At 53.7% G+C, this 23,767-nt stretch overlaps 3 protein-coding genes across 3 annotated transcripts; all 3 read right to left on the bottom strand.

The window, feature by feature from the left end:
• Positions 1-3,112: 3,112 nt before the first annotated feature.
• On the bottom strand, positions 3,113-7,572 carry LOC129046851 (protocadherin alpha-13-like). Its single transcript, XM_054516478.1, has one exon. The coding sequence runs from the start codon at positions 5,744-5,746 to the stop codon at positions 3,113-3,115; it is 2,634 nt and encodes an 877-aa protein (XP_054372453.1). The 5' UTR covers positions 5,747-7,572.
• A 3,914-nt stretch (positions 7,573-11,486) lies between these two features.
• Positions 11,487-14,266, bottom strand: LOC129046852 (protocadherin alpha-13-like). Its single transcript, XM_054516479.1, has one exon. It carries the CDS (start codon positions 14,049-14,051, stop codon positions 11,487-11,489), a length of 2,565 nt encoding a protein of 854 aa, XP_054372454.1. The 5' UTR covers positions 14,052-14,266.
• Positions 14,267-18,863: 4,597 nt separating this feature from the next.
• On the bottom strand, positions 18,864-21,706 carry LOC118692220 (protocadherin alpha-6-like). Its single transcript, XM_036391887.2, has one exon. The coding sequence runs from the start codon at positions 21,480-21,482 to the stop codon at positions 18,864-18,866; it is 2,619 nt and encodes an 872-aa protein (XP_036247780.1). The 5' UTR covers positions 21,483-21,706.
• Positions 21,707-23,767: the final 2,061 nt, after the last annotated feature.

Raw genomic sequence — 23,767 nt, forward strand, 5'->3', positions numbered from 1 at the left:
ACCCCAGTGCACATGGATTTTGCACTTTGAGAGAATGAGAGCAAATGCCAAAGTGTACCTTATACGATCAGCTGGATGGGAGAATTTGTACCATGGAGAACCAAGGCTGGGTTACTGGGAAGAGTTTTGTGTGTACGTCATACATAGAATGAGCCACCTGTGACCACAGGGCATGTAACTTCTACCAAGGATAAATCTTCAAGTCCATGAGTATGGAAAGTTGAATGTACAAAAATGACATCCACATTATCGTGGGCCCTTAATAATTAGCCTGAAGAGGACCAAGGAACCATCATGGAAAGATCTGTGGCTGTGGAAGCCACTATAGATGCCCACCAATATACAAGAAATGGAGGATGAAATGCTGCTACCCTCCTAGAAAGGTCCAAAACAAAAATCAAAAAGTCCACTGGGAATTAGCCAGCAGCCTGCATGGCACACCCTCTTTCCCAATGCCTTGTCTGCCTCAGGCAGGCAGCAGCACAAGGGACTGTCTCTGGTGGGAAATATTCATAACCTCAAAGGACACGATGGGCAGTAAAATCCCATGGGATTAATTCAATACCCAGAAGGCCTTCAACTCCATACCCTTAGGAACCCAAGAATGCATCTTGGGAAGGGAACCTGTGCCCATCCTGCCTCGTCATTTTCTCCAGGCATCCTCTATTCCCTCTTCTGGGACGTGTTCTCAAGACAAGAACATCACCTCTCATTCTTGTCTTCTTATGACATGGCCCATGGTCTTCCCAAGGATTTCCAGTTCCCACAGACTGGGAGGTCACACTTCATAGTATGACATGGTCAGGGCCTACTCAGTGCCACTGCCACATTCACCTCAGCTCCTGTGGCTTCCCCAGTCTCAGATGGACACATTACCCACTCTGGAGAGTACTGTTTATGGAGGGGATGTCAGGACAGCTCTGAAGGCAATGGCCATTGACAGCCTGCTCTGAAAGACCACCCCAAATGCTGAAAAATACGTGAGTGCCAACAATGATACCTACTGCACATGAAAATGTGGTGGTGGGTGAATTGAATTTTTGGTGTTGTGGGGACTTTTTTTTTAATGGAGTTTCCAGGGATTTTTTAAGGGTGTGGCTGTTGATGCAAATATTAACATAACATGGAAACAGGACAGTGTATGGTCATGCCACCTCACAGGACAATCCAGCTGCAATTCACTTCAGAAAGGCAAGACAAACAAAAGAAAACATACACTTTAGGTCACACTTCTCTGCCTGCACACTTTCTACTGGTAACTAGAATAAAAATATACTTTGAGAAAGATCATAGGAAAAGTGTTTAGGAACTTCTCTGCTTTCACAATGACTCTGGTGAGCCAAGCAAATGGAAGAAATTACACCATGAGGAGAGAGAACACTGAAGTCACAACTGTCATCTTACATCACCTCTCCTATGGAGGAGAGTCAAAGAAGAGCACAGAGTTCTCCATAAGAAGCCACATTAAATCCCAGCATGATCAGCAGTCAACAACAGTAACAGCACAGTAAATAGTACCCAGAGGACTGTCTCATTACATGGTCCATGGTCTTCCCAAGAGCTTTCAATTCCACCAGACAAATCTCATTTCTCAAGGTCATCCTTGATATCAGGAAATGGCCACGGCCTGCACAATGCCACAGCCACATTCACCCCTGCAACCTGTCACTGCCTCCTTTGCCTCCACAGGACTCACTGCAGCAATTGCCAGAAAGGAGAGCACCATGAAAAACTTATAGATGGTATCACATAGACCATGCCCAACACTCTACTCTTTCTAAAGGTGATGTCAGAATAACTCCAAATGGCAATGGCACTGATTTCATGTTGTGATAGAATAACTCAATCATTGACAACCGCTCCAATGTAAAGGATTATATTGTTTCTATAGGAAAATTCATGTTTCAGGTTTTGTTATTAGGGATTTTGGTGCTTGCTTGGTGGGTTGAGTTTATTCTTTGTTGGTAACTTTCCAGGGCTTTTGAAAGGATGTGGCTCCTGATACAAATATTCCAAGAATATCAGAACAAGCCAGTGTACATCATGACAATTCTCTGGCAAGGAATGCAAGTCTACAACCTACATCAATGAAAGAACAAAACCCCCAGACACCTGATATTATATATGCTGTGCTCAGCAGAATCCCTTTGTGTTTTCTAATGCTTCATCTATTCTGGATGGAAATCCTAATCATCTAATAATTCCTCTCTGGAAATGTTAGGCATCTATTTGTAGACATTGTATCAGGATATCTCTAATGACAATGATTTCACGATATGATGGAAAAAAACACATGCTGATGACCACAGCAGTATAAGTGATAAGATCCATACAGATGTATTTGTGTGTTTTTTTAGGAGAATGTTTCCAGATAATTCACATCTCTGCCCCCGGTGATACGGATGTTGAAAGAACATTGAGAGAGGCAAGTGTCAATCTCCAGCCATGAACAAAAGTACATAGACTGATTATGAGGACGGAGAGGGTTGTGGAAAAAAATCTCCTTTTCTTAAACTGACCCTCAGTCTCCAACCTCTATGTAAACAGTTTAAAATGCTATCTAGAAAACCAACACACTCGGAAAAGAACAGAGGAAAAGTCCAAGAAAGGCATCCCAGGTACTATAATCAATCTGCTGGGAAAATCAATGGGGGAAAATTACATCATGTGGAGAGAAAATTTCGAGGCCTCGGCGGAACCCTTTCAACACCACTTGCACGGGGGATTAAGAGGGCCCAGTTTTTGGCAATGCTGATACGAGCACAATCAGCAATCAAAAGGCAGTTTAGTGGCACGTGGTGCCAGGAGGATTGTCACCACTACAGCCTGTGTGTCTTCACCTCTTTCAGCAAGACCGGGTAAAAATGCTGCACACCAGCGAGCAAAAGCGTTGTCTGCAGAGCTAACACCTCGGCACCCCTATTACCACAATCAACAGAGATTTCTTTCTACGGGAGAGCAAAGGTAGGAGAGAACAACGCACACTCGGAGCATGAAACCTCAGCTACAGACGGTAAACTGCTGCGAGATGCCGGAAGACTTTTCCCCAACTCGGAAAGGGCTGAGGGGAACCGGAGAGGCGGCGGCAGATACAAAGATGCCCTTAAGATTTTTAAGATTCAGCCAACATTACGAGGCTCTCAGGACCGGGGGGCGGAGCCAAGCTACAAACAGGAACTGCCCAGGGGATGGGTAGACGGGGGAGAGGGGAAAACGAAAAAGGAATGGCGAGCAAGGTATTGCCACTGACCGTGTCGAGGAGAGCGGAGGGCTCCGGCTGCGTGTCCTTGGCTGCAGGGCCGGGCGGCGGCGGAGGGAAGTTGGGGCTGAAAACCATGAGGTCGCTCTTGGCAGCGCCGTCCGCCACGCACAGGCTGCGGCTGTGGCGCTGCGAGTAGGACCAGCTGCCCACTTCGCTGGCGCACACGAGCGTCGTGGGCCCGGGCCCCGAGAGCACGGCCGCCCGCGGCGCCCAGCGCGACGCCCCGTACAGCACCACGGCCAGCAGGAAGAGGCTGGACACGGCGCAGATGGCCACCACCAGCCACACGTTGGTGGCCGCGCTCGCCGCGCCGGGCCCCAGCTCCGCGCCCGCCGCCGAGCGCGACACCGCGGACGACGACGACGCCGCCGAGGATCCCGCGGCCAGCGCCGCCTCGGCGGCCTCGAGCAGCGACACGCTGAGCGTGGCCGTGGCCGAGCGCGCCGGCTCGCCGTGGTCGCGCACGACGATCAGCAGCCTCTGGCGAGGCCCGTCCGCCTCGTCCAGCGCCCGCGCCGTGCTCACCTCGCCGCTGTAGAGCCCCACGCGGAACGGGCCCTTGCCCCCTTGCGGCTCGCACAGCTCGTAGCGCAGCCACGCGTTGTAGCCCGAGTCGGCGTCCACGGCGCGGATCTTGGCCACCACCTGCCCCGCCGGCGCCCCCCACGCCGCCCACGCCCACAGCGTGCCCGACTCCGAGCCCGCCAGCGCCGCCGCCGCCGCCTCCGCGGCCGAGCCCGCGGCCGGCAGCAGCGCCGGCGCGTTGTCGTTCTCGTCCAGCACGAACAGCTGCACCGTGGCGTTGCCGCTCAGCGCCGGCTCCCCCGCGTCCACCGCGCGCACCTCGAACTGCAGCACCTGCAGCTCCTCGTAGTCCAAGGGCTGCAGCGCCCACAGGCGCCCGCTCTCCGCGTCCACCGACACGTAGCTCGACGCCGGACGCCACCCCATGCCACCCGACGACGACGACGACCCCGCCGCCCCGCCCACGCCCACGCCCAGGCCGCCGTCCCACACCGAGTAGCTGACGCGCCCGTTGGCCGCCTCGTCCGGGTCCCGCGCCCACAGCCGCGCCAGCTCCGCGCCCGCCGCGTTGTTCTCCCGCGCCAGCACCGTGTACACGGCCTGCGCGAACAAGGGCGCGTTGTCGTTCACGTCCGACACCGGCACCCGCAGCCCGCGCCTGGCGCGCAGCGCCGGCGCCCCGCCGTCCTCCGCACGCACCTCCACCTCGTACTCCGACACCCGCTCCCGGTCCAGCGCCTCGCGCAGCACCAGCGAGTACGAGCCCAAGAACGTCGCCTCCAGACCGAACGGCGACGCCGGCCACACCCAGCACCGCACGCGACCGTTCTCCCCCGAGTCCCGGTCCGACACGCTCAGCAGGGCCACCACCGTCCCCACCGACGCGTCCTCCGCCACCGGCACCGACAGCGACGTCACCCACACCTCCGGCGCGTTGTCGTTCACGTCCAGCACCTCCAGCACCACCTTGCAGTGACCCGACAAAGAGGGTGTCCCCTTATCCCTTGCTTCGATTTGTATCTCATATACAGGAACCTCTTCATAGTCCACGGTGCCCCCCAGGTTTATTTCACCCGTCCTGGCATTTAAAAGGAAAATATTCATCCCCTTTTCTGGAAAAGTATTGCTCACACTAAATGTCACCTCTCCATTACTTCCCAAATCTGGATCCGTGGCATTCACCCTTGCCACCAGTGTCCCCACCCCAGCGCTCTCTGGCAGCTGCACTTTATACACAGACTGGTTAAACTGGGGTGCGTTGTCGTTGGCATCCTCCACCGAGATCACCAGCTCCATGGTGCCCGTCAGAGACGGCCGGCCCCCGTCAGTCGCCGTCAGCACCAACCGGTGCACGGGAATCGTCTCGCGGTCCAGGGGTTTTGTTAGTACCAGAAACAGGGATTCTCGGTATTCCTCACTCCGATGCAAATCCAGAGAGAAATGCTCACTGGGGCTGAGTGTGTAGGTGAGCTGCGCGTTCGCTCCGATATCCGCATCCGACGCGCCCTCCAGCGGGAAACGAGATCCGGGCATTGTAGATAATTCTGCGATGCTGAGGTTTTTCCGGGCGGCGGGGAAGACGGGGGCATTGTCGTTGATGTCGGTGACCTCCAGCTGCACATGGAAGACGCGCAGCGGCCGCTCCAGCAGCACCTCCAGGCGCAGCGCGCACGGCGCGCTCTTGCCGCACAGCTCCTCCCGGTCGAGCCGCGAGCTCACCAGCAGCGCGCCGCTCGCCCCGCTCACCTCCACGCTCGCCCGCCGGCCCTGCGCCACCAGCCGCAGCCGCCGCGCCTCCGCCTCGCCCGCCTCCAGGCCCAGGTCCTGCGCCAGACGGCCCACCACCGTGCCGGCCTTGGCTTCCTCCGGCACCGAGTAGCGCACCTGCCCGCCCGACAGCGCCCAGGCCGCCTGCAGCACCAGCAGCCGCACCAGCGCCGCACAACAACGCTCGCCCATCCTTCCTGCCGCTCTGCCCGCCGCCAACGCCGCTCTGCCCGCCGGCCCCGGCCCGGGCCCCGCACGGCTCCCCGCCGCCGCCCGGACGCGCCGCCTCTGCTGCCCGGCCCAAGCCGCCCCCCCGCGCTCACAGCCGGGCTCTCCGCCGCACCGGGCCGGAGCCGCCCACACCGAGCCGTTCCTGAGCCTGCAGCGACACCGTGCGCTGCTCCGCCGCCTCGCACGCTCCGTGACAGCGCCTGTGCCTCCGCTCCGTCATGGCCACCTCCTCTGCTGTCTCCTCATTTGTGCTCCTCTTATTTTTCTTATCTCCTTTTCTTTATCGTTTGCTATTTGCTTACATAGTTTCATTTCTTTCGCTCCTCTTCTCCTTCCTTTCTTCCATCCGTTTATTCTCTAGTTTTCATCGGTTTGCCTTTCCCTTCCCTTTCTTACTCTTTCTTTTTTAGTCTTCCTCTTCTTTTCTATTGTTTCCTCTCCACATTGTCCTTTTCCTTTATTGCCCTGCCCCAATCTTTAAGCCATTTTACCTTCCTTTCTCCTCTTCGCCCTTCTTTACCCCCTCCGGTAATTCGCCAGTTGCCTCCTGCGCCGCGGCGGAGACCATCAAAGTCGCACCTATCACAGTGCCAATTATGGTCTATCAGCGCCGGGGCACGGCTGTTCCGGAGCAGCGCCTCTCAGCGTGTGAAGATAAGGTCGGTGCCTGCTGATCAGGTCCTTTATGTTCCTTCTTTTTATTTCCATTCTCTTCTTTCTCTGTTACTTCCTTACTCCCTTTCTATATTACGATTTTCTTGTAGAGTCGCCTTCCTTGATATATCCTTTTCTCTTTCATTTTCTTCTGCTATTCTTTCTCTTCTTTTTTTTCTCTCTTTCCCTTCTATTTCCCAGTTGTCTTTCACTATGTCTTCTTCATGCTCTTAACAGTCATATTTTTTCTTCCTCTTTCTCATTTTCTTTCCTTATCTCTTACGTGCTTCTATTTCCTTCACTAACATTCTTTCCAAATGTTTATATCATACTAGCAATGAACACGTCCTTTGAATAATGTTCTCATTCTTCTTCCTTGCAACGATTCCTTCCATTGCTTCTTTTTTCCACTTCTTTCTTCTTTTTACTTATTCAGTTTTATCTTTCTTTTTCTTTGCTTTTTTTCTTTCTCTCCTCGCTGTCAAGTCTTTCCCTCCGCTCGTCTGTTGTTGCCATCCTTGTATCTTCTATTGTATATTTTCCCCTTAAGGAAATGTTTTTAAAATAGCTACACCATCACACCATGAAGCACCAACATGCTTTAGCAACAGGACACTCCCCTTCTCCCTCTCCTTCCTCATGACAGGGAATAGCCTTCTTGCTTTCCTCCCATACCATGCACCTGCAGCTTCCTCTCCCTTCAGGATCCAATCCATGTTTGGAGCCTTCAGTCATATCAAGGACCCAAGAAATAAATGTACAAAGCAATCATATAGTAAAGAACAGCTTTGTTACATCAGAGAAGAGTCCACCCATTCAGACATCTAATACAAAAAAGGCTCCAGAGACCCAGTTATCAAGGGACTCTCTCATCTACAAAATCAAACCCATCAGAGTCCACCATGACAATCCTCCAAGAACACTGCAAAAAAAAAAAAAAGCATGATGACACCACATTCCTCATTTAACTCGATGGAGAGCAATTCTGCCTGACTCATTTTTCACCTGCAGAGCTATTACAAAATTCACCACGGAATTGTCAATGAAAGCAACCTCTGCATGCCCAGCACATCAACTCCTAGAAAAGCATTGAGGTCACTTCTCCGTCTGTCTTTCCTTCCCTCTACTCACCCTGTGCCAGGAAGCAGCAGAATCAAGTGAGAGCACATAATGTGCTCCAGACCTACAGGAATTTCAATTCAGGCAATATTTTGTTGATCCAATGTGAAGATACCACAGCTGAACAGGTGATGCCTTGAGAGGCTACCTAGAACAGAGGCTGGACAGTGCTAAAGGAATAAAGTAGGAATTTATTAAAAGGCCTTCAAAGGATGCACCTTGGGCAGTACAGGAGCCCGACTGAGGATACTCCCAAGATGGGTGACGGGTGACAAGTTTTCACTTCTATAAGTTTTGGTCCATTTAAATATTGGGGTTAATTGTCCAATTACAGCTCCAGGTTATGCAGTCCCATCCTCCCACATTGCTCTCATGAATTCACTGCTGGTTGCACTTGGGCCGGAACTTGCAACATTGTCCTTGGCTCTGGGGCTGGAAAAGGATTGTTTTGTCTGACTGAACTGTGAGGAGAACTTCCTAACACTTTATATAAAGTTCAGAGTTATAGACCAATGCAGTATCTGATCAATAAGAAAAATGCCATACAGAATCTGGAAAACTTGGAAAATGTATCAGTAAAGCTAAAACTTAAGGCATCATAGGAACCAAAGTACACCTGTCTCACACACAGCCTCTTCTGGTGGGAGTAACTCACCTGTAGCATCACTGGGTGCTTCTTCAGAAAAAGAAACTCCAGGAGCAGGAGTACTTGTTTTAATGGACAGTGTCCCTTAGTGCCAGCTAGAAGACCAAGACCAGGGAAATGACTGATGCCATGTCCCAAGAAAGGCTGGCAGAATGACACAAATTTCAAAAAGTCTTCTCTTTTACCAAGAAAATTCCATATCCAACTCAAGTGATTCAAGGCATGGATGGCAAGTTACTTCATAAGCTGTAATATCACAGGGAACAACAGAAAACAAGAATACAGAGAACTGCTGGAGGGCCTGAGAGGATCCCAGAAGAGCAGCACTATGTGGTGGGCATTTTCTCAAGGATTTCTATTGGCATCCTCTATCACTAGGCCGAGGAAATGAGATCTCCACAGCTAACCAGGCATTCTCCACAATGCTGCAGGTTGTGTTCTGCTCAGCATCTACCTTTCCCTGGGGCAACACTCCTCCCCACTCAAATTCACCCTCCCCATCACACAGGCCCAGGCCTAATTTTGTGCCACACGCAGGATCACTGCCAAAATATCAAACATTACTCAACCCCAGCAACATGCCCTGCCTGTAAATCCCACTCTGCATGTGATCCAGGCCCTTGTACTTCCTCATCTTCCTTCATGGTCACCACAAAAGATGTACACAATGTCTAAAATCTCTTCCCAGCTACATGATCTTCACCGTGAATGCTTTGCTCCCATTCAGTAATCTCAGTTGGAATTGCCACAGAGCTGCAAGTTAGAGTTCATAAAAATTCTGTGATTAGAGCTGTTACAGCTCTGATCCCAGTCCACACAGATTTATTTCTTCAAGAGAACACAGCAAGTGCCAAAGCACAAGAGCACTCACAGGGTCAACCACATGGGACAGCTTGAACAGGATGAACTGGGCAAATCATGCAGGTTTTGGGGTGTTCTTGCAGATATGAGAACGATCCACATGTGACATCAGGACACACCATCTCTACTGAGGCCACTTGTGCAGTGCACAAGTAAAGAAAGTTGAGCACATCAAGATTACAGCCACATGTAATAATAAAATAAATCCGTGTAAATCCCACCTGAGGAGGAGCAAGGAATCATCATGGCAAAATCTACAGCTGTAGAGACTATTACACAAGGATAGCAACTTGAAGCATTCCCCTCCCACAACACCTTGAAACCTTGAACCTGAAAAACTTGTTTCATCAGACAACATTCAGCACTCTCCATCTCACCAGCTCTTACTGTCACTGGCTGGGGTCTCTGTACAAATCACGAACAGGACGGGGCTGCTGGGGAACGTGCCTTGAGCTGTTTGATTTTCCAGCATCACTCTCATTCCATGGTTATGACAATGGGAAGATGCCATCAGCTCACATTCCAGGCAGCAAACAAAGAACTTAATGTTACAACTTACTTTTAAAGTTTTTTGACCAACCGCACAAAGCAAAAGCGCACTGACAGTAGCTACATCCAACCACTATAAGCACACGTACCTTTGGTTAAACAATGCTTTCTTATTTCGAATACAAGACCTGCTTGTAAGGCTAAAAACACAATGCACAGAGCTCCATTATTAAGCATAGAACTTCCTAATATCTCACTAGATAAACTTTTCTGTAGTTTAGGGAGTTATTCTAGACAAGCGTTAATACACAGACCATTGTTCTGTTTGTCCTTACTTTTCTACTTCTGATTTTAAGGATTCCCACACTTACCAACACATGGCCTACACCAGGCAGGCAGCAGCAGCAGAGACAGTCCCTGGTGGAGAGACTCCTCGCTGCCAGGGACACTGGGGGCATTTCAGTATCACACTCTCCTCTCTTTACCAGGAGGGCCTCCCACTCCAGACCCTTAGGAAGCAGGAAAACATCCTCAATAAAAACACTCTGTTCTCATCCTGTCACCCTTTCCTGTACAAATCCTTCACTCACCGACTCTGAGATGTGTTCTGAAGACAAATATATAACCTCATGATATTTTCTAATATGATCCATGGTCTTCCCAAGGATTTTCACTTTCCCCACACAAGTCTTTCTGCTGCTCATGGTCACCCTTCCCATCAGAAAAGGGCCAGGCCCTACACTATATAACAGACCACAGTTTCCTTTCCTACCACGAGGTTCAACATGACAATGGCTTATCCTTCCCAGCAATGACACACTGTAAAAATCCATGGACAGTACCATCAACACAGTGTATAGGAGATGCTCTGCTGCTAACAACTCATGCTTTGTAATGCTTCTCTATGGGAATACTATTATCAAAGGTGATGTTGGAACCTCTAAACAGGAATAGCACAAAAGGAGCAAAGGAGCTCCAAGGAGCAAAGGAGCAAAACTGTGACAAGGACACTAATAGATGATACTGCCTGTCTTGGAGAATCTTACTTGAGAATTAGTGGGGAAAGGTGATCCTTGGATTTTGCAGGCTATTTGTTTATCTGTTCATTACAGAAATGAAGATTTCCACAGTTAAAGTCCTTTTAAGTTTGGTCATAGATGTAACAATTGATGCAAATTTTGAGAGAACATCAAAAAAGGACAGTATACTTCATACTACCTCGCTGGTCAGAAATGCAAATCCTCAGGAACTGGGCAGCAGGAAAACAACAGATAAATTTCCCTTTCGAAAAACATACCTTGGATCACGCTTTATACTAAGCAGAACAGCATGATACTTGCCAAACAAACATAGAAAGATCATAGGAAATCTTTGCCACAACTACCCTATTTTCTAAATGAGTCTCATAGTAGAATGGTAATAGAGAACTTTTGTCCTTGAATATCCACTATTCACCTTAATTCATACCTTCACATGACCATAATTGAAGACGAGGAGGGCAGTTTTCAATAAAAAAGACAAATGAAAACCAGCACGGTTATCAGTCAGCAGAAGCAAGGAGCTGGTACACAGCACCTGCGAGTCTGTCACCAACACAGCCTGGCTGTCTTGAACTCGTTCACCCAAATGGGGTGGAAATGCTACAGATGAGAAATAGAAGCCCCTTGCTGCCTGCAAATCTCACACCGCCAGGCACTGCTTGTCGCACAGAAAACTAATTTAATTCTACAGCAGAACAACTCACATTTAGGGGACAAATCCTCACCTGCCTACAGAAACTGCTCACGGATGCTGATTTATTTATATTCTGTATCCCCCTAGAAAGAGCTGGGGGCCCAAGCAAGGTCACGGTGACAGATGCAAACGTGTCACTGTCATTCTTAAAGATCAGATAGGTAACCAGGATCAGTAAGCCGTGGGAAATGACCAGGCTTAAAGCAGCATCAAGTAAGAGAGCGGATAAAAAGGAGCAGAGAAGGGAATGAAGAAAGGAAAACTGACCGTGTCGAGGAGAGCGGAGGGCTCCGGCTGCGTGTCCTTGGCCGCAGGGCCGGGCGGCGGCGGAGGGAAGTTGGGGCTGAAAACCATGAGGTCGCTCTTGGCAGCGCCGTCCGCCACGCACAGGCTGCGGCTGTGGCGCTGCGAGTAGGACCAGCTGCCCACTTCGCTGGCGCACACGAGCGTCGTGGGCCCGGGCCCCGAGAGCACGGCCGCCCGCGGCGCCCAGCGCGACGCCCCGTACAGCACCACGGCCAGCAGGAAGAGGCTGGACACGGCGCAGATGGCCACCACCAGCCACACGTTGGTGGCCGCGCTCGCCGCGCCGGGCCCCAGCTCCGCGCCCGCCGCCGAGCGCGACACCGCGGACGACGACGACGACGCCGCCGAGGATCCCGCGGCCAGCGCCGCCTCGGCGGCCTCGAGCAGCGACACGCTGAGCGTGGCCGTGGCCGAGCGCGCCGGCTCGCCGTGGTCGCGCACGACGATCAGCAGCCTCTGGCGAGGCCCGTCCGCCTCGTCCAGCGCCCGCGCCGTGCTCACCTCGCCGCTGTAGAGCCCCACGCGGAACGGGCCCTTGCCCCCTTGCGGCTCGCACAGCTCGTAGCGCAGCCACGCGTTGTAGCCCGAGTCGGCGTCCACGGCGCGGATCTTGGCCACCACCTGCCCCGCCGGCGCCCCCCACGCCGCCCACGCCCACAGCGTGCCCGACTCCGAGCCCGCCCCCGCCAGCGCCGCCGCCTCCGCTGCCGAGCCCGCGGCCGGCAGCAGCGCCGGCGCGTTGTCGTTCTCGTCCAGCACGAACAGCTGCACCGTGGCGTTGCCGCTCAGCGCCGGCTCCCCCGCGTCCACCGCGCGCACCTCGAACTGCAGCACCTGCAGCTCCTCGTAGTCCAAGGGCTGCAGCGCCCACAGGCGCCCGCTCTCCGCGTCCACCGACACGTAGCTCGACGCCGGACGCCACCCCATGCCACCCGACGACGACGACGACCCCGCCGCCCCGCCCACGCCCACGCCCAGGCCGCCGTCCCACACCGAGTAGCTGACGCGCCCGTTGGCCGCCTCGTCCGGGTCCCGCGCCCACAGCCGCGCCAGCTCCGCGCCCGCCGCGTTGTTCTCCCGCGCCAGCACCGTGTACACGGCCTGCGCGAACAAGGGCGCGTTGTCGTTCACGTCCGACACCGGCACCCGCAGCCCGCGCCTGGCGCGCAGCGCCGGCGCCCCGCCGTCCTCCGCACGCACCTCCACCTCGTACTCCGACACCCGCTCCCGGTCCAGCGCCTCGCGCAGCACCAGCGAGTACGAGCCCAAGAACGTCGCCTCCAGACCGAACGGCGACGCCGGCCACACCCAGCACCGCACGCGACCGTTCTCCCCCGAGTCCCGGTCCGACACGCTCAGCAGGGCCACCACCGTCCCCACCGACGCGTCCTCCGCCACCGGCACCGACAGCGACGTCACCCACACCTCCGGCGCGTTGTCGTTCACGTCCAGCACCTCCAGCACCACCTTGCAGTGACCCGACAGCGCGAGCGTTCCCTTGTCTCTCGCTTCAATACGAAAATCAAATACACTGACTTCTTCGAAGTCCAGGGGTGCTGTGAGGTGAATTTCCCCGGTATTCGGATTGATGGAAATAACATCTTTTCCACTCGGGGGAATGAAATTCCTCACAGCATATGTCACTTCACTGTTTATTCCCTCATCCGCATCAGTGGCATTCACCCTCGTCACCAGCGTCCCAACCTCAGCACTCTCCGGCAGTTGCACTTTATACACGGACTGATTGAACTGAGGCGCGTTGTCGTTTGCGTCCAGCACGGAGATCACCAGCTCCATGGTGCCCGTCAGAGACGGCCGGCCCCCGTCAGTCGCCGTCAGCACCAACCGGTGCACGGGAATCGTCTCGCGGTCCACAGGTTTCGTTAAAACGAGTTCAGGCTCAATATTTCGCTCATTCGATTTTTGCAAATCCAGAGAGAAATGCTCATTCGGACTGAGCGTATAGGTGAGCTGCGCATTCGCTCCGATATCCGCATCCGACGCGCCCTCCAGTGGGAAACGAGACCCCGGTACCGATGATTCCGGGATGCTGAGGTTTTTCCGGGCGGCGGGGAAGACGGGGGCATTGTCGTTGATGTCGGTGACCTCCAGCTGCACATGGAAGACGCGCAGCGGCCGCTCCAGCAGCACCTCCAGGCGCAGCGCGCACGGCGCGCTCTTGCCGCACAGCTCCTCCCGGTCGAGCCGCGAGCTCACCAGCAGCGCGCCGCTCGCCCCGCTCACCTCCACGCTCGCCCGCCGGCCCTGCGCCACCAGCCGCAGCCGCCGCGCCTCCGCCTCGCCCGCCTCCAGGCCCAGGTCCTGCGCCAGACGGCCCACCACCGTGCCGGCCTTGGCTTCCTCCGGCACCGAGTAGCGCACCTGCCCGCCCGACAGCGCCCAGGCCGCCTGCAGCACCAGCAGCCGCACCAGCGCCGCACAACAACGCTCGCCCATCCTTCCTGCCGCTCTGCCCGCCGCCAACGCCGCTCTGCCCGCCGGCCCCGGCCCGGGCCCCGCACGGCTCCCCGCCGCCGCCCGGACGCGCCGCCTCTGCTGCCCGGCCCAAGCCGCCCCCCCGCGCTCACAGCCGGGCTCTCCGCCGCACCGGGCCGGAGCCGCCCACACCGAGCCGTTCCTGAGCCTGCAGCGACACCGTGCGCTGCTCCGCCGCCTCGCACGCTCCGTGACAGCGCCTGTGCCTCCGCTCCATTAAGGCCATCTCCTCTGCTGTTTCTTCCTACCATGATTCTCTTTCTCTTCATTATTCATGTTTTCTATCGCTCGCTGTTTCCTTGCAAACAGTCCTTCATATCTTGTTCTTACTTCCTCTTTCTTTCTTCATGGTTCTTTCTTCAGTTAACTCCCTCTTTTGAATCCTTTCGTTTCCCTTCTCTATCCTACTTTCCCCCCGTCATTCTATTCTTCTTCTTCCTCCTTCTCCGTGTCCTTTTCCTTCTTTTTCTTCTTCGTCATTGTCCTGCCCTTCCCCATTCCTTATTCCCTTTTTTCCTTTTTCCGTCGTCCACCATTTTTCACCCGCACTGGAAAGGTCGTCAGCTGCCTCCAGCACCGCGGCACTGATCATCGAAGTCGGAGTCATCAGCGCGGAGCCCGATGCTGTGGCCATGATGCAGTTTTGTTCTGTACCAACTCCAGCTCTGTCGGCAGAGGTAGGTGCGCTCTTTTCATCTGCTGTATCATTGCTTCTATTTTTCCATCCTGTACCTCTCTCCCTTACTTTCCTTCTGGCTTTATTTTTACTTGCTTAAGCTCCTTACTTTCTTTTAAATCTTCTTCTTACTTCCATTTCCTAGTTCTTATTTTCCCTTCTGTTCTCTCTCTTTCCCTTCTCTTTCCTTGTCCTGTTTTCCTGTCTTTTTTTTCTTACTTATGCCTGTTCTATTTTGCCCCCTCCTCTTATGATTCCACCTTGTCTATTCTCCTTTTTTTCCTTGGCCAAAGTGTTTTCAACGTGCTCACAATGAACAATGTAAATGTCCTTTGGAAAAAGACCTCATTATATTTTTTTTTACACTGATTCCTTCAAATCCATATTTAATTTTTTAATCTCCTTAGTTTCTACTTCTTCTTCCTCTCTCTCTTCCTTTATATTTCTTTTCTTTCCTCATTATTTGCACCTTGACATTGCTTTCAATACTTTCTTCTTCCATCATTGTAACTTCTGGTCATTTTTTTCCTTCAAAAATATATTAAAGATATCTACAGCACCCCTGTCAAAATCACAGACATGCCCTTGGGCCACAGTTCTCATTTCCTTACCACCACCTGTTCCTGCGGAGAGGGAACAAGGAACAACATTTCTGCTTACCTCCCACCCACACACCTGCACACTCCCCTCCCTTTAGAACAAAGGCCACACTCTTCAGCCTCCAGTCCTCTCACGGACCTGCAACAGCACAGCAAGGCAGTCAGGTGGCAAAGAACAGCTCTGCTACATCACAACAGGTTCCACCACCCTCTGACATGAAAGCCAGAGGAACAGCTGCTGAGGCATCTAACGAAAGAGTCTCCAAAGATTCCAAACAACACTGACGAGTCTCTCATTCAGGAACACAAACCCATCACAGCCCAGCACAATGATTCACCAATGTCACAAAAGCACAATGACATCACAGTCGAACAGTGTTCCTACACTTCTATGAAGAGCTTTTTTCCTGACTGTTCCACCTGCAAATCCAACCCAAAGCCACAAATGTAACACCACCGCATGGCCACTGAGAATATCTACTGGATACCCAACCACATCTATCCCAAAAAATGCATTAATGTCACTTCTCCATCTTTCCTTGCTTCCACGTGCTCACCCTGTGCCAGACAGACACAGGAAAGGAATGAGAGCAGGCAGTGGTGCTCCAAACCCATGGCATTTCAGTCCAGGCAACATTCTGTCGATCCAATATGAAGATACCACAGCTGAACAGGAACCAAAACACATTTACCTCTCACACACAGCTTCTTCAGGTACAAGCAACTCACCCGTAGCATTGCTGGTTGCTTTTTCAGGAAAAGAAACGCCCAGACCAGGAATGTTGGGTTTAAGGGACCACGTCCCTTGATGTTACCAGCATTTTCCTGTCCCTAGCAAGATCAAGACCACAGAAATAACCCAGGCAATGTTCCAAGAAGGCTGGCATGATCCAAATTTGAAAAACCTTCTGTTTGACCAGCAACATACCACACAAAATACAAGCATTATTAGGCATGTATGGCAGGTAATGTCACATCAGCAATGTCACAGGGAACAAGAGAGCACAAGAATATGCAAAACTACTGGAGGTCCTGACAGGATCCCAGGGGAGAAGCCCATGGGCTTTTTCTCATGGTTTGCTACTTATATGCTTTATCCCATGCCATGTGAAATGAGATCTCCGTAGCTTCTGTCTAATGGCATAGATTGTGTTCTACCCAGTATCCACATTTTCCTTAGGCAGCACTCTTCCCCACTCAAACTCACCCTCCCCACCTCATGGGTCCAGGCCCTATTTTGTGCCACATGCAGGATCACTGCCAAAATATCAAACATTGCTAGAACCCAGCAATACGACCCAGCTGTAAACTCTGCTCTGCGTGTGATTCAACTCTTCGTACATCCTCACCTTCCCTCATGATTGGCATGGAGAACATACTGAGGGCTGCAAAGCCACACAGCAGCTGGCAGGCTCTCCCCAGCTGCCTGTTCACCACCACTGAGCTTTGCTCCTTTTCAGCAATCTCAGGTGGAAACACCACAAAGCTTCATTTAGGTTTCATGAAGATTCTGTGATTAGAATTGTGACAGCTCTGATCCCAGTCCACACATCTTTCTATCACCAAGAGAAGCACTGAAAATATACCAAAGCACAAAAGCAATCCCAAGGTCATCTGAGTAGGAGAATTTGTAGCACATGAAACCAGAGCTGGGCTGCAGTGCAGGTTTGTACCTGCAAATACCAGAAGGAGCCCCGTGTGACATCAGGACAAATCATCTCTCCTGAGGCCACCTGGACAGGGCACAAGTAGGGGAAGTTGAGCACATAAAGTTTACAGCCTCATCACGTGTCCTTATAAATCCCACCTGAGGAGGAGCAAGGAACCATCACGGCAACACCAATGTCTGTGAAAACGACTATGAATGCCCACCACTACACCATCACAGCAGCCTGAAATGTTCCCCTTCCACAACAGCATTTCTGAAACAAGCAGCTCATCAGACGACCTTGAGCACTCTCCATCTCACCAGCTCTTACCAACACATGGCCCACACCAGGCAGGCAGCAGCACAGGGACCTGTCTCTGATGAAAGATACTGAGAACCTCAAAGGAACATTTGTGAGCATTTCAGTATCACACAATGTCTCATGATCAGGAATGTGTCCCACTCCAGACCCTTAGGGCCTGGGAAATGGTCCTTGGCAAGAGCTTCTGTTCCATCCTGCCTCACACTTTCCTTTAGGGCATCCTCCACTCACCACTCTGAGAGGTGTTCTCAAGACAAACATACAATCTCATTCATGTTCTTTTCTTACATCATGACCCGTGGTCTTCCCATAGATTTTCTGCCTCCCCAAAACCATGCTTTCCCACTTCTCAAGGTCACCCTCCACATAAGGAAATGGCCAGGCCCTACTCAGTTGTCACAGACCACAGTTGCCCTTCCTATCTCAAGGCTCAACATGTTTTTTGCTTATCCTTCTCAGCAATGACAGCACCATAATAAACTCAGGGATGGCACCATCAGTGCAGCTTACAGCAGAACCTCTGATGCTGACATTTCATGATTTGTAACGCTTCAGCTATCTTAGATGGAAACATGGCAGACCTGGGAGCACAACTCTTTGTAGAGGTGATATTGGAAGGACTCTACATGGTGATGCCATTGATGTCATGCTCTGAGAAAAATCCAAAATGTTGGTGAGAACACCAGTAACACATGATAGTTAAGGTGTAGGAGGGTGTTATATGAGACTTGTTGGGGGGAATGGTGATTCTTTAATTTTTTGGGTTGTTGCTTTGTTTCTTCATTACAGAACAGATTTCCAGGGCTTTTGAAATGATGTCACCGTTTATGCAAATTTTGAAAGAACATCAAAGCAGGCCAGTGTATTTCATGCTATTTCTCAGGCCAGGATCACAAATCCACAACCTAGGGAACAGGTGCAGCAGGAAAAGAAAATAACTTTCTTCCTTATTACACTTTCCTTGGGCCATACTCCTTTGGCCCTACACTTTTTACTATTAATGAAAGCAAAATAATACATCGAAAAAAATCATGGAAACATGAAAATGTTAATCGCATCTTCCCTACTTTCTTAATGAGCCTGGTGGTAGAAGGAAAATTGAGAACTTTTGTCTTTGAAAATACAATTGTCACCTTGCATCAGACAATCTCGTGAACAGAATTGGAGGAGGAAAACAGTTTTCCATAAGAAACCAGACTAATACCAGCACGGTCAGCAGATACCAAAGGAAATAAGGTAACAAATGGCGCCTGGGGATGCAAACATCTCAACCCATATATTATTTCATCCTTCAGCAAGCTCGGATGGAAATGCTAAAGACAACCGGGCAAGACTGGTTCCAAACCTGACGCCTTGGGGCACCTCTCATCAAAAGCAGCAGCGATTTCATTCTAGGACAGAATAGTTTACACACAAAGGAGCAAACTGCGGACCATAACCATTATTGCCGGACCTGGGGTGCGGCAATAATTCTATAATACCCCTAAGGGCGGATGTAAACGTGCAATTGATACCCTTAAAGCACCCGTCAAGCACTCATCGATCCCGGCCCGTGGGAACGAAGCCTGGACTCCCGCAGAGCCTGCACACCGGGAAAGACAGAAGGGTTCGGTGGGCTGAGAGACAAGAGCAAGATATTGCCACTGACCGTGTCGAGGAGAGCGGAGGGCTCCCGCTGCGTGTCCTTGGCTGCAGGGCCGGGCGGCGGCGGAGGGAAGTTGGGGCTGAAAACCATGAGGTCGCTCTTGGCAGCGCCGTCCGCCACGCACAGGCTGCGGCTGTGGCGCTGCGAGTAGGACCAGCTGCCCACTTCGCTGGCGCACACGAGCGTCGTGGGCCCGGGCCCCGAGAGCACGGCCGCCCGCGGCGCCCAGCGCGACGCCCCGTACAGCACCACGGCCAGCAGGAAGAGGCTGGACACGGCGCAGATGGCCACCACCAGCCACACGTTGGTGGCCGCGCTCGCCGCGCCGGGCCCCAGCTCCGCGCCCGCCGCCGAGCGCGACACCGCGGACGACGACGACGACGACGCCGCCGAGGATCCCGCGGCCAGCGCCGCCTCGGCGGCCTCGAGCAGCGACACGCTGAGCGTGGCCGTGGCCGAGCGCGCCGGCTCGCCGTGGTCGCGCACGACGATCAGCAGCCTCTGGCGAGGCCCGTCCGCCTCGTCCAGCGCCCGCGCCGTGCTCACCTCGCCGCTGTAGAGCCCCACGCGGAACGGGCCCTTGCCCCCTTGCGGCTCGCACAGCTCGTAGCGCAGCCACGCGTTGTAGCCCGAGTCGGCGTCCACGGCGCGGATCTTGGCCACCACCTGCCCCGCCGGCGCCCCCCACGCCGCCCACGCCCACAGCGTGCCCGACTCCGAGCCCGCCAGCGCCGCCGCCGCCGCCTCCGCGGCCGAGCCCGCGGCCGGCAGCAGCGCCGGCGCGTTGTCGTTCTCGTCCAGCACGAACAGCTGCACCGTGGCGTTGCCGCTCAGCGCCGGCTCCCCCGCGTCCACCGCGCGCACCTCGAACTGCAGCACCTGCAGCTCCTCGTAGTCCAAGGGCTGCAGCGCCCACAGGCGCCCGCTCTCCGCGTCCACCGACACGTAGCTCGACGCCGGACGCCACCCCATGCCACCCGACGACGACGACGACCCCGCCGCCCCGCCCACGCCCACGCCCAGGCCGCCGTCCCACACCGAGTAGCTGACGCGCCCGTTGGCCGCCTCGTCCGGGTCCCGCGCCCACAGCCGCGCCAGCTCCGCGCCCGCCGCGTTGTTCTCCCGCGCCAGCACCGTGTACACGGCCTGCGCGAACAAGGGCGCGTTGTCGTTCACGTCCGACACCGGCACCCGCAGCCCGCGCCTGGCGCGCAGCGCCGGCGCCCCGCCGTCCTCCGCACGCACCTCCACCTCGTACTCCGACACCCGCTCCCGGTCCAGCGCCTCGCGCAGCACCAGCGAGTACGAGCCCAAGAACGTCGCCTCCAGACCGAACGGCGACGCCGGCCACACCCAGCACCGCACGCGACCGTTCTCCCCCGAGTCCCGGTCCGACACGCTCAGCAGGGCCACCACCGTCCCCACCGACGCGTCCTCCGCCACCGGCACCGACAGCGACGTCACCCACACCTCCGGCGCGTTGTCGTTCACGTCCACCACCTCCAGCACCACCTTGCAGTGACCTGACAGTGGGGGCGTCCCTTTGTCTGTCGCGTCCACTTGCAGGCGATAGAGATTAACATCCTCGAAGTCTAAGTCGCCCGTAAGAAGGATCTTCCCGCTATTTTTGTCAATTCTGAAAACGTCTCTTCCGTCCTGCGGGGACAGCATCTGGAGCGAATAGGAGATATTACTGTTCGCTCCCTCATCCAGATCCGTGGCATTTAGTCTGATCACCAAAGTGCCGCGTTCTGCATTTTCCGGTAGCTGTACTTTATACACAGACTGGTTGAACTGAGGCGCGTTGTCGTTCACATCCAGCACCGAGATCACCAGCTCCATTGTCCCCGTCAGAGACGGCCGGCCCCCGTCAGTCGCCGTCAGCACCATCCGATGCACGGGAATCGTCTCGCGGTCCAGAGATTTCCTGAGCACCAGGAATAAGGACTCACCGTCCTCCTCCGTTTTTTGTAAATCCAGAGAGAAATGCTCGCTGAAGCTGAGTGTATAGGTGAGCTGCGAGTTCGCTCCGATATCCGCATCCGACGCGCCCTCCAGCGGGATCTGAAACCCAGGAGGGGAGTTCTCCGATAAACTGAGGTTTTTCCGGGCGGCGGGGAAGACGGGGGCATTGTCGTTGATGTCGGTGACCTCCAGCTGCACATGGAAGACGCGCAGCGGCCGCTCCAGCAGCACCTCCAGGCGCAGCGCGCACGGCGCGCTCTTGCCGCACAGCTCCTCCCGGTCGAGCCGCGAGCTCACCAGCAGCGCGCCGCTCGCCCCGCTCACCTCCACGCTCGCCCGCCGGCCCTGCGCCACCAGCCGCAGCCGCCGCGCCTCCGCCTCGCCCGCCTCCAGGCCCAGGTCCTGCGCCAGACGGCCCACCACCGTGCCGGCCTTGGCTTCCTCCGGCACCGAGTAGCGCACCTGCCCGCCCGACAGCGCCCAGGCCGCCTGCAGCACCAGCAGCCGCACCAGCGCCGCACAACAACGCTCGCCCATCCTTCCTGCCGCTCTGCCCGCCGCCAACGCCGCTCTGCCCGCCGGCCCCGGCCCGGGCCCCGCACGGCTCCCCGCCGCCGCCCGGACGCGCCGCCTCTGCTGCCCGGCCCAAGCCGCCCCCCCCGCGCTCACAGCCGGGCTCTCCGCCGCACCGGGCCGGAGCCGCCCACACCGAGCCGTTCCTGAGCCTGCAGCGACACCGTGCGCTGCTCCGCCGCCTCGCACGCTCCGTGACAGCGCCTGTGCCTCTGATCCGTCATGGCCACCTCCTCTGCTGTTTCTTCCTACCGTGGTCGAATTTCTTTCTCTGTTTCTTTGTCTCTTTTGTCTTTCCTTCTTTCCTTTTCTTCCTTCCTTAGCCTTCTCTAGTTTCTCAGTTGTCTCTTTTTTTATTTTTTCTTTCCGTTTTTCTTCCCTTTCTTCTTTCTTTTTGTTCTCTTTTTCGTCCTTGCCTTGTCATGCCCTATCGTTTACTCCCCTTTCCCTTCCCTTTCGTTCCATTTCTCTTACCCCTGCTGGTCGATCGTTCCTTGCCTCCGGCACTGCGGTGAGCATCATCAAACGAGCGATCAGCACTAATTAGGAACACCAGGGCCGGATGCGGTGCTCTCTGCCAGCCGGACCTTTTTAGGCACCAGCTCCATTCCACATCTAGAGGTAATTGCGGTGCGTGTTGGTCATCTCGCCTGCTTTTTCTCTGTCCTTTCTTCTTCGCTGACTTACAGATCTATATTCCTTCTTAACTTTCTCCCTCAGTCCTGTGTTCTTCGGCCATGTTTTTGGTGCACTCTTGTAATGTAATTTATAGTTTCATCCTCTGTTCTTTTCTTTGTAATCTTTTTTGCCTCCTTTCTTTCTTTCTCATCTTCCTTTCTTTCTGTGTGCAGTGATACTGTCAATGACATGTCACTAAAATAGTGTATGGTTTCTTCTGTTCTCTCTTTTCCCATTTATTTCTTCATCCTTCTCTGCTTCTCGTTCATTTCTGCATTGTTTCTTCCTTCTTTCTCTTCTTTCTCATAGTCTTCTGTTCCCCCGATTCCTTCTCTTCTTCTCTTTTTGCCTATCCTTTGTCTCCTTAACTAAGTAATTTTTCATATGATTACATCACACTCGACATGGAGTGCAAACATATGTTTTGGCAAAAGTCCCCTTCCTCTTTCCTGCTGACTTTCATCTCTCCAGATGAGGAACAAACTTCCTGCTTTTCTGCAATTTATGCAAGACAGACAGACTGTCCCGTCTCCATCGCTTCCCTCCCCTTTTGGAAAACGGATACACTCCTGAACCCATTATCTCAATGAAGAAAATCCACCTCCCTCTGACAGAGCAGCCCAAGCCCCAGCTTTTTCGACATCTGTGCAAAAGGCTTCGATTACACCAAAACCCCAGGGGATTGTTTGAATCTTTCCTTCGGAGATTCAAACCCATCAGAGCTCATTCAAACACCAATCCTCCAAGACCAGCACAGCTCCTGCATGCTATTCATACAGCTCGAGGAAGAGCCGTTCCTGCAGCCTGGTGAATGGCAAGCTCTTCTCCATTCCGGCAGACAAGCTCTGCCAGGATACAGCAAGAACCTCTCTATGCAGGGGCAGAGATCCCCAGCTAGGCAGACGTTCTGCAGTTTGTCACCAATAACAGAGCCCACGTGCTACACAGCATGACCTTTCATCAAGGAAGACTCTTCCCTACTCAGATTCAGCCTCCCTATGACAAATCCCCAACCCCTACTCCATGTCACTCAGAGGGAGGGATCACTGCCACAGCACGCAGACACTGCCCCACCACAACATTCCTCATTGATGGGGAAAAAGAAAAGAAAAAGGTGTACGATTTCCCTTTCTCCATCCCGGCAAAGCCGATTTCGTGCTGTGGGAAGATTTCTTACCACCATTTCAAGCTTTTCTTACCCATTTCAAGCTTCAGGGCAAATTCCTCCACATGCCCACACAGCTCTTGCCTGCCCTTGTTAACATTCACCACCTACCCCACAGCACCTCCCTAAGGAGCACTAAGGACAAGAATAACTTCTGCTGCTACCTCTGTAGCTTCTGTACACAAACCACAGCTAAAAACATTATTAAATACGATTGTGTTACTGACCTGTTTGTGTTCCTGCTTTATTGATCTCTGCAGTGCCACCGGTTCATATGGAAACCTGCTGCTGAAGGCAGTCAGGCTTTCTGTGGATATAAATGATGTCTTGATTCCAGATCCATCCCTGATGCCATTTTTGTCTGGCCTATGCCATCAATGCAAAGATGAATTCTTCCTACTGTGTC

The sequence above is a fragment of the Molothrus ater genome, chromosome 15 (assembly GCF_012460135.2).
Source record: "Molothrus ater isolate BHLD 08-10-18 breed brown headed cowbird chromosome 15, BPBGC_Mater_1.1, whole genome shotgun sequence".
Taxonomy (NCBI): Eukaryota; Metazoa; Chordata; class Aves; order Passeriformes; family Icteridae; genus Molothrus; species Molothrus ater.